The sequence below is a fragment of the Camellia sinensis genome, chromosome 7, assembly GCF_055761805.1.
Source record: "Camellia sinensis isolate YWXY chromosome 7, ASM5576180v1, whole genome shotgun sequence".
NCBI classification, from domain to species: Eukaryota; Viridiplantae; Streptophyta; class Magnoliopsida; order Ericales; family Theaceae; genus Camellia; species Camellia sinensis.
The window spans coordinates 135995001-136007608 of NC_138967.1; the positions used below are offsets into that span (position 1 = coordinate 135995001).

Genomic DNA, 12608 nt, shown 5'->3' on the forward strand with positions numbered 1-12608 from the left:
TTAAATTTCGTTTCTTACAAAACTTTTCAAATTTCACTAATTTCCGGAGAAGGGCATCTGGACCCAAATAATAATAATAATAATTAAAAAATTGACACACCAAGTGGTGTGTTGGAAAGGTGGAGACGCATATCCCGCCGTGTCAACACAGCACCCATCTTGGAGCATCGGTGCTTCTTAGCCTATCAACTAAAAAAATTTCTAGATTGGTCTAGAGCTAGAAAAATAGTTTTAGGCCTCTAAAGTAGAACTATCTTACTTAACCAAGTTATTGGTGCTGCATCGCTTTCCATTTATCACCAATACATATGCTATTAGCCTAAGCATCCTACTTGAAGCTTACTATTCCCAATGGTCTTATCTTATCAGAGGTAGAGTAACTCCTGTAGTCATTATGCATTCCATTTCTTAGTACTCCAGATTTCAGGGTTGAGGAGGAATTGGAAGAACATTTTCAAGAGACAATCCATTCCTCACCACTATATTGCCCATCTAAAACGAAAGGGTGAAAAAGATATTTGATTGATGATCCAATCCATTTTCTTTTGATCTCTAACTAAGTTGAAAACTCATTCTGCAATTACTCTCCAAAGAAAAAATTTCTCATAAAAAATGAATGGTACTTATAAATACTTAAACTGGAATCTAAACCATGATCATGGCTTTGACCAAGATATTATTTAGTCAAGGCACAATAAAATATTTGTATATGATATAACTTATAACTAGGGTCCTGGATTTGGTACTTGTAGCGTAGGTTAAATTAAGAAAGAGATGTGATCTACATAATATCCATCCTTACTATAGCATTGTCCTTCAAACATCTATATTAAAATTTGAAGGAGAACAATGAGCTTGGGCAATCATGTACTCAATTTGTTGCCTCATACCCAAAGAAACATTGAATGTAAAGCAAAACCAGTGGTAGTACATAGAAATGAGCAGTCTATAATTGTCACTGAGATTAATAAACAATAAAATTCTTCTAAGGGAAACTATCAAACTTGCCTATAGCAAAATTTATAAAGTTCTTATCTATTACCAAGACTTGGGAAAATAATCATTCGCAACCATGCAATCAATAACAAACTCAGATGATAAAAGCATTCCTAATCTCGATCCACAACAAGTGACGAACATAAAACCCAATCATGGTTAAAACAAAACAAAAAACAAATGACTTAAATGTATGAAATAATACTGATATGACAAACTCACCAACGGGTCTAAGTTCAGATTAGATGCAAAGGATTGACGGAGTATTCTCCGAAAACGATTCCCATTGGATGACATTCTCCATGACCTGAGATCAAAGTTCAAGAAATAACCACTAAACCTCAAACGCAAATCAAGAACAACTACACAAGCATCGCATTTGCCTCACAAAGGTTATAAAATTCATCCCTGCAGACCACACAAACATGCTCATTGATCCCATAAATTACAAAATTCCAAAAACATGATAAATTTTTTCTTCTTTTTTTGGGGTTTAAAATGCTTTTATTTTCTTTTTTCTCCTCTTTTTGGTGTACACAAGTATATATGTGTATGTATATATACATTTGCACTTTATAGTTCTTGAGTGATATTTATTTTGTGACACATATAAGACCAAGTCATATGAGGGTCAAGATTTTACAGAATCCATTAAGAAAGAATGACAACGAAAAAGTCCAGGGAGTCATGAAGAGAAAGTAAAAACCCTCTTAAGCCCAATTGAACCAGATCAACATTAACAAAGTCGACTCATAGAATCGGAATAATTTTTCTTTCTTTTAAAGACAAATATGAACTCTCTGGCTGTGTTTGATTCGTGGATTTGGAAAGCAAAAGGAAAAATGTGGGTATATACATTTCACACACTTTTCCCTTTTCCCTTTTCAAATTGCTACTTGAATCAAATCTATTTGATGAACCAAACACAGCCTCTTTTTTTTTGGGTGGTTGGGTTGGGGGGGGGGGGGGGGGGGGGGGGGGGGAATCACAAATGTTTTATAAAATAAAGGTAAGCATTCTCTACAAATTGTACACAAAATGCCCAAAAAATAATTTTCACTCTGCAAAAATCAGAACGGTACACAACCCACAAGAAATAATATATGTATATATAAGGTAATAATGTCGAATGCAGGTTTACCTGCTACGCTATGAGCTGTCAAAGCATTGGATCTGCAAAGCTTGACTCTCCTTGTAGCTCCAGATCCTCCAGTGAACGATGAAAATACTCAGCTTAATCACTCAACCAAACACAACAGCTATGCATACATATACACACGTACAAAGAGAGAGAGAGAGAGAGAGAGAGAGAGAGAGAGAGATGGGCTTCAAGCACTCATTAACCAGTCCCAACAACCAAAAACAAGGTTTATAATGTAAAAACCAAATAGAAATTAACTTTATTGTTATATAATAAATGGAAGAAATGCATTACTTCAACTAATGATGAAATGGTTGAAAAGTACATCAGTCTTCCATGTCCTTAAAAAAAAAAAAAAAAAGAAAGACAAAAAAAATAGTTATCAAAAAATTCCCTCCAAAGCCAAAGAAGAATTAGCTGTAGACTAGAAAAGATAGAGAACTTGATGAGAACACATACGACCAACAGTGTACATTTTCTCTGCAATACTTTTCCACTCAAGTATATATCATTACAATTCCAGGAAGCAAAATGCCTTCAATTTGTTTCCACACCATGTGCAAACAAAGCTGATATACCAATGACCAAACTACCTGAAAAGGGAAGAGGGAAAAAATGGAATAAAAAATCAATAAATTTTCTTCAAATCAGCAGTAAAAAATAAGTAAATCCATCAATTTTTTCTTCTCCTTGGTATTGTGCCTTAACAATTGCCAAAATAACACAACCCCGTGATCACCCATCATAAATCAACTAATATACTTGCACCAATTGGCAGTGTTTTTTCTATCCAGTCATGAAACTATTAAAATTGTGCATACTTTGTTTTGTTTAAGATGCCGTTAGAGGAACACAAGACACTCCAACTACATTCAAGTCACATCTCTACACAAGTGCATGTGTTTGTGTGTGAGAGAGAGAAGAGGACAGAGTATTGAAGGACCAACACTCAACAATGCATCCTGCTTATTGATGGAGAAAAAAAGGGACAAATAATCTATTAAGAGATCATAAAATTTATTAAAACGACTATAAAAAAACTAACTACAACACATGGCATGTAGCTCTCACTTTTTGAACAAAGAGCCCCACACTATGACTTCAATGTCTAAGTTGAACAAAAGTTTTGCAACCACCAAGGACAAGGAGTTCCTCATCCAGTGAAGCTTTTAGAAAGCACAGCCAGATTCACAATAATTCACTCAGCAGTGCCCTGAGAAGAACGAACCTACACTAATCTTTACCACCAATCTCAAAAGGTCCTTAAAGTGGTCTCAATCATAGTTGCAAATCGAGAACTATATTGTGAATCAAAATCCGAATTTTGTGAATCGTGAATCAAATCGAATAGAAAGATTCTGCACAAACTGTAAAAAATGATGTTAAACAAATTGTATATCCAAATAAAATAAAATAATTGATTTTAGCACATGTTATACAATAGTTCTTGTATAATAAAATTATTACACCATCTAATTGGGAATATGTAACCTTCATAACAGGAGATATGGGTCCAGATCCACCAACCATAACGTTTAGTCCTCTTTGAAACGTCAAACGATAAAATTCAACAATTCTCTAGACTCTCTTATAAGTGATCATGAATATTTTTAGGGCAAAATACATTGACATGACCTCCCTTGAGATTTGCAACCATTTCAAGTTACAACAACCTCCACCAATTTGAAGAAATTACACCAACCTCCCTTAAAAATTTTATTCACATTACAAATTCACCCATGCCGTTAAAGAGCTGTTTATGAAGTAGTGGTTTTTGCTGAAGTCACTGTATAAATTATATAAAATACATTACCCCTATTAAAAGATATTAATGTCAAAAGTAACGATATCTCTCACAAAACCTGCTTTTCTCTATCCATCTTCCCTTCCTGAAAACCAATTCAGTCCGATCTCTCTTATTCCGGTTACCATCCTCACAGCCTTCTAATCTTTCTCTTTCCCCTTTGCGAAGGAACTGAGTTCGGCATCAGTTGCCACTATCTTCGCACAATCTCTCTCTCCTTTGTCTTATGTCTCTCCAAAACCACCATTTTCCACACCAATCTCCAAGTCATAAAAGTATAATCCACCATTGGGACACCATTAACCCTTTCATCACTATGATTTACCAAATGAGTGCGGTTCCATTGCTTGACCAACACCCCAATATATTAAGTGAATAGGATTAGTGCTATAAGAACATTCTTTTCAACATGAAAGCCCACATTTTGTGTAAAAACAAAGTAATGTATGTCCCTTTGATTTAATTCACTTGTTTCGTCACTGGAATCTACGGCTCTAGTCATTCTTATGTATTGGACATAAAAGTACCTAATTGACTTATGGTGGACAAGTACTCAACGTAAAAAGTTAGACTGGTTAGACAGTAAATTTACATTTACTTTAAGCGGGTTGAAAACTAAGAGGAAGATAAATTAAAGATAGAAAGAATTTTTTTTTTTATTTGGATTGTTGTAGAACTACAACCCTTAGTGTGAAGGATTTCAAATAACCCTTTCTACATTGTTATTTCAAATCTATTATGAACAAACTCGCAAATTCAATCTTGAAATCCCACTATGACGCACAAAAAATAACCGACTTTCTAGCCACGATACCAAACAAGCAACCCCCCTGAAAAGTTCGCCTCTTTCGCTGCAACCAAATAAGCCACAATAAACAATGAGTAGCAAGCACCCACGCCTTCCGTCGCCGTTTCCCAACCCTCCCCCCACTCTAGCTCTGCAACAGCCCCACCAGCTGAACCTAAGCCAGGCCAAAAGTCGCCATAATGACCATCCAAAGCCTCGAAGCAACCGAACAATGGATGAGTAAATGATTCACCATCTCCACATCCCTACAACATATGCAACACCTATTAACTAAAATGTACCGACGTCGAATCAAGTTATCGATAGTCAAAATTCGACCCAAAGCCGCCATCCACACAAAGAAAGGAACTTTGAAAGGACTCTCAGGCCCACAAGAGCTCGATAAAATGACGACACATTAAAAATCCCTTTCGTCTTTGGACAATCCTAGATGAAAGCATCCCCTCCCCCTAAAAATAAAAAATAAAAAAACAAAAAAAAACTGAAGCCCATACAAAATCCCTAATAGATTCACCAATTGATTCAACTCCCAATCTTGAACATCACGGCATAAATGAACATTCCAAACCACCATACTCCCTAGCCCACTCCCATAAGACGCCACTATGGCTTCCGGATCCACCACAATATCAAAAATCAAGGGGAGCCTCTCTTCTAGTGGAACCTCACCACACCACCTATCCCTCTAAAATCAAACCGTACTCCGCCCACCAACCTTGAAACTAACTCGACTCCAGAACTCCGACTGCCCTAGCCAAGTACCCTTCCACAAGCTCCACCCATGAGACTGCCCCACTGCCTCCATACACCACTCCTCTCACCCCAAACCATACTTGATCACCACCATCTTCCTCCACAACCGATCCCTCTCCCCCACAAACCACCACAACCATTTCCCCAAAAGAGCCATATTGAATCCCCAAACCCCTCTCATCTTTTGGCAAACAAATTCGATCCCAAGCCACCAAATGATAGCGAAAACCCTCTCCCATTCCATCCCATAAAAAATCCCACTATAGTTTCTCTATTCGCCTTGCAATAACCACATGCACCGACATAAAATATGTTGGAATACTGGACAAAACACTCTTAATCAGAGTAACCCTCCAGCCTTTAGACAAATACTAACGCTTCAAAGATTTTGTTAAAGCAGTGAATAGATGGTATGGATTTTAAAAGCATCTCCACGGGGGAAGTGGAGCAGCTAGAGAGGCATTTTGTGGAAGACAAAGCCCTAAAGGATCTCAATGAGGATAAAGTCCCGTGGCTTGATGGTATGACTATGGGTTTTGTTTTTCAAAAATTGTTGGTACGGTGATGGGTATGGTGATGAGGGAGGAGGAGGTGATGGGTATGGTGAACTAATTTTACAAGCATGCCAAGTTCGAGAAGAATCTGAATAAATGTTTTAAAGCAACAATCCAATGATGGAAAAAGCTCTAATGGTGGTTTTTGATTTGTTAAATGCCAATGATATAGTATTTTTGGTGGGGCAAATACTATACAGTGTGTCCTTTTGTGTTTTGACTTTTGAGATAGTTTCAGGCTTGAATGTGAACTTGTCAAAGTCTGAGTTGATTCGAATGGGATACATATCGCATATTGAGAATTTTGGCTTGCTTCCATTCTTGGTTGTAAAATAACTGATTTTCCAGTAACATATCATCTTCGTTTACCTTTGAGATCGTCGTTTGAGGCCAAGGCAGGTTAGGATAGGGTTGTGGAGCGATTTCAGAGGAGACTTAGAACTCTGAAATCAACATATCAATTGAAAGTAACATTTGAGTTAATGAAATAAATTTTGTTTAATGGGCTATTATGAGAGAAATATTTTGACAGAACAAAACTGATGTTAAGTTTCTTGCTAAATTAATACTTAGATTTTAAGGAGTCTAAATGCTCTTATATCTATTTTACTTTTCTTTCTTCTTGGCAGATTCTTCATATCAGTAAGGCATCAGTGAATTTCGTAATATAATAGGATCCGTTGGAAAGTCAACAAAAGGGACTTCGCTGGAAAACTCCTACTTAAGCATGAGTTAGACTTCTTGGCCAGGGTCTCACCTATTAGGGCAGGGTCGGTTCAGGGTCCCTGATTATATTTGACCAATTTGCCATCCACAGACAATATTGCAGCTACAAAACTCATACTTAAGTGATATCAAAGGATCTGGATGGCTTGAAATAGAAGGCATTGCCATAAATAGCTTGTATTTTAACTGTCATTCTTGTCACCAGAAAACTGTCTAATACAGAAGGTGGCCAAAGGCATGCATGAAACAATCCTCGCATAAATTATCCATACACTATCACACTTGATTCTTTTCTTCCCTGCATTCAATAATGGTTAACTGCAACTGGCTACAGTGGTAAGCACAACAACAAAGTGGAAAACAGGGAAAAAGCAATGTTGATTAGAACACCTCTATATTTTTCAACTTTGTAGTGAAAATAGGAGGTCATTTTATCGATTTAACTTAAACCAAAACAGCTTAGATAGCACTGTTAACTTCCTATTTGGTTCACCCAGGTGACCATGGGCAAGAATGGCTACAGTTGTGCTGAGTACAGCGAATTGACAAACGACTCAGTTCAGCTAACAGTTTATCTCCCAAAAAAATGAGGAACTCATAAAACTAAAAGCACTACATTGCAGCCCAAAGATGTGCCAAGCTCCATATAAAATCTCTGTAACCATTTGTCTCTTTGTTACGTGAGGTGATCATTCCATAACAACCTTATTAAAATTCCATATCACAATTTGTCCTATGTCAGCCTTCTGTAGCCTAATTGGTTCCACTTCAGGGAAATGACTCTACAACCCATGTGAGATTAGTATTAAGTACTAAAGCTGTCTAATTGATTCCATTACAATGCCTGACAACTTCTGTTCCTCAAAATTTTGACTCTGCATAACTTGAACATCCAAAACTTTCTTAAATTACCCAAACCACATCAAAATGCACTACTAATCAATATGGAAAATACCCATATGATATAATAGAGAAAGAAAAAGAACAAAAACACATACCATTTGATGAGCCAGCCAAACAGGAAATGCTGCATGATAGGAACCTTCTCCAACACTTCCGCTTTGTACATCTTAAGCATACCACCATTCACCTTGTTCCAATTGGGCACGCCGCTGATATCATCCAACATCGGCGAATGCTCCGCAAACACACCCTTCTTCACCTTCTTCACAAACGCAATGCACGAAAGATAAAGGTACTCATTCGAGAAATTGTCGAGTATGTCATCATTATGAATCGACTTAGGTTTCATATACTTATGATCAATCAACTGCGCCGACCCGAAAATAAACGGCAAGAAGTGATAATCATCCAAACCCCAAACACCATGAGACCCCGCAGGCTCAAGGCAATAAACCAACTGCAATTTCCTCATCAATTCAAGGTATTTCACAAAAACCCTAGCAACAACAGCTTGATAATCCTCTTCCTTGATCAACCCTAACAAAGCGAGACAATACAACCAGGCAGCGAAATTGGTTTCGTGGCCAGTACCATAATCGATCCGGCTGGAATTCCCAAAACTATCGGTGAAGTAAGGGACGATCTCGATAGTAGCAGATTGAAGATCCTGGGGAAGAAAACCAAGCATGAAGGATTCAGCGTTTTCCGTCATACGAGAATGCCAAGTTCGATAGGAGTAGTTTCCGTAGCGAGATGATTGAGCGAGGGGGGGGATATCATCGACGAAGAGGATTAGGGTTTGGAGGATAGAGACGATGGAGGAGATGGTGGGGGAGAGGTGGCAGGGGTCGGAGATCTTGCGTCGGCGGATGGAGTGGCTGAGGGCAGCTATGAAGCCGAGGAAGTGTTTGCCGGAGTGGGAGTCGTGGAAGTGGCGGAGGTCGGAAGGGGAGAGGATGCGCTTGGTGGGGATTTGGAAATGGTAGGCAGGAGGAGAGAGGGTGGGGACTTGGAGGGGTTGAGGGACGGGGGCCAGGATGATGGATTGTTGGGGGGTGTGGTTCGGAGGGAGGTTGAGGGCCGGGGCGCGGATGGGGAGGTAGGAGGGAGGAGGGGAGGAGTCGGACCAGGAGGGTGGTGGGGAGTAGCTGGTGGGACTGCCGCAGTTGATGCAGCAGGTGGTGGTGGTGGGAGGATTTGGTGGGGATTTTGGAGAGGAGGTATGTTCGTCGGATGGAGGATGGGAATCCATTAGAATTGTTGGGTTTCGGGGAAGGGCGTGAATGAAGTGAAGATCAGTGGTTAATTTAGGAGGATTGTATGAAATGCAAATTAGAATGCTTCAAGAGTCCTCTTCTTCTGTACAGATTATCATCACTCTGACCATTTTTTCATTTATTTTATGATTCTTTCTAGTATCATTCTAAATAAAATGATTAAATTTTACTTTTTTTTATTAGAAGATTGGCCATTCAAGATCAATCTTTTAATTTTAGGGGAATTTTGATCCGGGTTGGTTTGGTTTCGGATAAAATCAACATCAATCAATTCTTTATGATTTTATAAAAGTTCGAATTAAATCAATCCATTTAACTTAGGAAATTAATTAGAAGTAAATCATTTAAACACAGTTTGACTCGATTTGAAATCATAATTTTATATAATTTATTCGCTAGAAAAATTATATAACATTTATAATAAAAAAAACGTATCATAGATTTTAAAAATAATAACAACATGATCACCAATAAAAATAGAGCATTAAGTAAATATTGTTCAACATTAATCTATGATTTTTATTATCACTATGAATTAGGGTTTGATTTTATATATAAGAGGATAAGATTGTATGCATCTAAGTGTATGATATGTATATGATTGAAGTTACATACAGTCCGGTTCAATTCTAATCCGAAATTGTGAACTTAAATCCGATTCCGACTCATGAAGACCAATTTTCTAATTTTTTGAACCAAAACTAAACCACAAATTCAGAAAACCAAATCAAACCTACCGGATTGGATTGGACCAATTCGATTTGCAGATTTTTCAATTTCTTTACACAGCTCTATCTAACTGCGTCACATGAGACAAACCACGTCATTGAGAGTGAAATTAAAAAGTAAAATTAAGAGGTGTAACACCGCTCATCATTAAATGTATACTTTTTTGACCATTTTTTTAAAGCAATAAATACATCCTTCATGATAAAGGAAATAATAAAATAAAAAAAATTTATAAAAAAAAAAACTCAACACCTTTATAACAAAATAAATTTTAAAGTTTTAATTTTATTAATTTAAATATTAAATATTTAAATTTTTTTAGTCTAGACAATTTATTTATTTTTATTAAGTAAAAGCGATCGAAAAAAATATTTTAGTTATTAAATTCAATAAAAAAAATATTTTAAACATTTTATATACATTTACTTTATTATTAATGATTAAAATACTCGTTATTCGTGAGTTTTACTCAACGAAAATATGCTAATAATTTATATTGAAAATAAATCAAAAATTTTAAATTTTAAATTTAGAACTTATTTTGTTACAATGATCAAATTATGATTTTTTTTTTATACTATATTTTTTCCTAATAAAAAAAGAAGAAAGAAAGAAACACAACACTTTTATTTTTTAGATTTATTTTTTTAATTACATTATTATTCAAAACTTATAATTATTATTTTACCTCATTATACATCTATAATTTCAAAATATCTTCATTTTTATTTTTTTTCAAACTCTAATTCCACACCTCCAACCACCGCCTACATCCATCACCTCCAACCATCATCCCCACAACCCCCATCTTGAAAATAATTTATCACTTTAACAAATTCTTAGCCATTTCACATTTCATGTTCAAATTGACATTCCAAGTTGGAAATGCTCATAGATTTCTAAACTTTGAACAACAGATTGCCTAATTGAAAACTGTTAATGGTGAAATCCCCATCCACCATTGGTGCTGCGACAGAAAGACAGTTGAGTCACGGCAACATAGACACAAATATTTTGGAAAAAGTCTAAGAACACAAAAATCGATCCTAAAACCAGACACAAACTCTAAAACGAAATGCGTCATATACCCATATAAGAAAGCTACGTCCGATTTTGTGATTCATTTTGTGCAAGGAGAAGAATATCTCTCCAAGCACTGCATACATTAATAACATAACAAAACAAAAAAGGCAATTCAAAATTCAATTGTTCTAGCTTGAGCACATTTCTTCTAGGGGAGGGCAAAACTAAGATTATGTATTTTGTGGTTTCAAAAACTAGTTTAACACAAGGTTTCCAGATTCAATCTCAAGTAGTGATTTTACAACAAGACCATAAATGCTATGGTGTTGGAGCCAATTGTTTCAATTCAGCTTGTGAGATGACTCCAACTTCATCTGCTATGCTCTTCTTCTTAGTTGCAACCTGCATTTGGATTCTATGTTAATTATCAATCGAAAACAGCATACCGATAAACAAATGCAGAAGTGTAACCACTCAGCAAATCCCTTAATCTGAAAGTCCATTGCTGGCTTAATTTTAGAGGATCCCAACGCATGTAAAACGGCATGTCTAGGGTCTATTTAGTGCAACTTCAAGCAAGTTGAAATTTGCTAATAAAGAAGTATAAACTAAAAACACTTACCCCCTTACTTTCCGATAATCAAAAATTTTAATTTATTTAAGTTATTTTTGTCTCAAAATTTGTACGGGAAGTGCACCAAATACATTGACACATATTTTAAAAATAAATAAATAACTATAAGCAATTTTATACGCTGATCAAATAACCGCCTAGTGCAACTTGTCTCAAAAGTTGATAATCAAAAAATAATCTAAAAATATTTCTCTCTTAACTTCCAGATAATCAATTTATTTAAGTTATTTTTTCCACATAAACTATAAGCAAAAACTGTACCAAACACAATCTCAAAATAAAAAAGTTATAAGGCCTCGTTTGAAAGCATGCTATTTTAGTAATTTTTTAACTTTTTGACTAAAATATGAGATAAAAAAAACTAGTATGTTTGTGATGACTTTTTTGATTTTTTATGAAAAGATGTGCAAAAAATGTAGAGAAAAGGAAATATTTGACTTTTTAGTATAGATTGTTGGCTTTTTGATTTTTTTAGTGACTTTTTGACTTTTAAACTAAAAAGTGATGTAGTTAAACGAGACCTCAGTAGCTCAATAAGTTACAAATGACTTGGCTCCCCTACAATAACATTTCTTCTTGTGGGATTTCAATAGAAATTTAAACCTCAAGATCTCAAATCAAATCAATAAAAGAAAACGATAATAGTTGCATACCTGAAGCAATTAATGGAGATAATCTAAGCGGTAGATTTCTTAATGGTTATCGTCTTTCGCTCCAGAATCCTACTTTTGCTTGCTTTCACACACTGATGAAAAAATATGAGATGGAGGCTAGGGTTGGAGTGGGTACCGTTACCACATATTTATAATGCCCCAATTTCATATTAACTCATCATAAATAATAGAATTACAAGTAGACCTAAACTGGTCTTTACACATATGATTTAGCCCATACTCCTTTAGTACATATAGCATGACCAAATTATGTGCTATTAGAGATGTGTCCATAACCCGGCCATATTTTCTGAAGGGATCACAATTTAATAGGTCTACTGACACCACTCATCTATCTTCTATATATTATATAAATAAAAAGGAATTTTTAAGCCTCCAAGGCCTCCACATGCCCAATCTCAATTTCTTATTTTTCCAATTTTAAAAAAATAATAAACTATTCATATGTCTCACACAATTCTTGAATTAAAATAAATAAATAAATAAATAAATCCTTAAGCCCACCTCTTAAGATCATTGCTTAAAAGATCATCATTTCATAAAATCAAATATAGAAACACGGTTTGTTAACCTTCCAATTTATTTG

At 35.6% G+C, this 12608-nt stretch overlaps 2 protein-coding genes across 7 annotated transcripts in view; both read right to left on the reverse strand.

Annotated features, from left to right (window-relative positions):
• The window catches only part of LOC145795335 (guanine nucleotide exchange factor SPIKE 1-like), a 10057-nt gene extending 8142 nt beyond the window's left edge, over positions 1–1915 (reverse strand). For 4 of the 5 annotated variants that reach the window (XR_014336124.1, XM_082879440.1, XM_082879437.1 and 1 more), the window contains exon 1: positions 1–1212. This exon is cut by the window's left edge and continues 774 nt beyond it. Coding sequence is in view for 1 of the 5 variants with exons in the window: in XM_082879438.1 (XP_082735564.1) it covers positions 1219–1293 (75 nt within the window). In the remaining 4 variants the exon portion in view is untranslated. The other variant, XM_082879438.1, reaches the window with a different exon arrangement.
• A 449-nt stretch (positions 1916–2364) lies between these two features.
• Positions 2365–9058, reverse strand: LOC114275388 (uncharacterized). Of its 2 annotated transcripts, XR_014336123.1 has the most exons (3): positions 7781–9056; positions 6426–6499; positions 2365–2730 (listed from the first exon to the last, which is right to left on the reverse strand). XR_014336123.1 is itself a non-coding variant. In XM_082879436.1 (2 exons), the coding sequence occupies exons 1-2, from the start codon at positions 8935–8937 to the stop codon at positions 2727–2729; spliced, it is 1161 nt and encodes a 386-aa protein (XP_082735562.1). In that variant the 5' UTR covers positions 8938–9058; the 3' UTR covers positions 2365–2726. The 2 variants fall into 2 exon arrangements, 1 of the variants encoding a protein (XP_082735562.1); XM_082879436.1 differs by lacking the exon at positions 6426–6499 and having other exon boundaries at positions 7781–9058.
• Positions 9059–12608: the final 3550 nt, after the last annotated feature.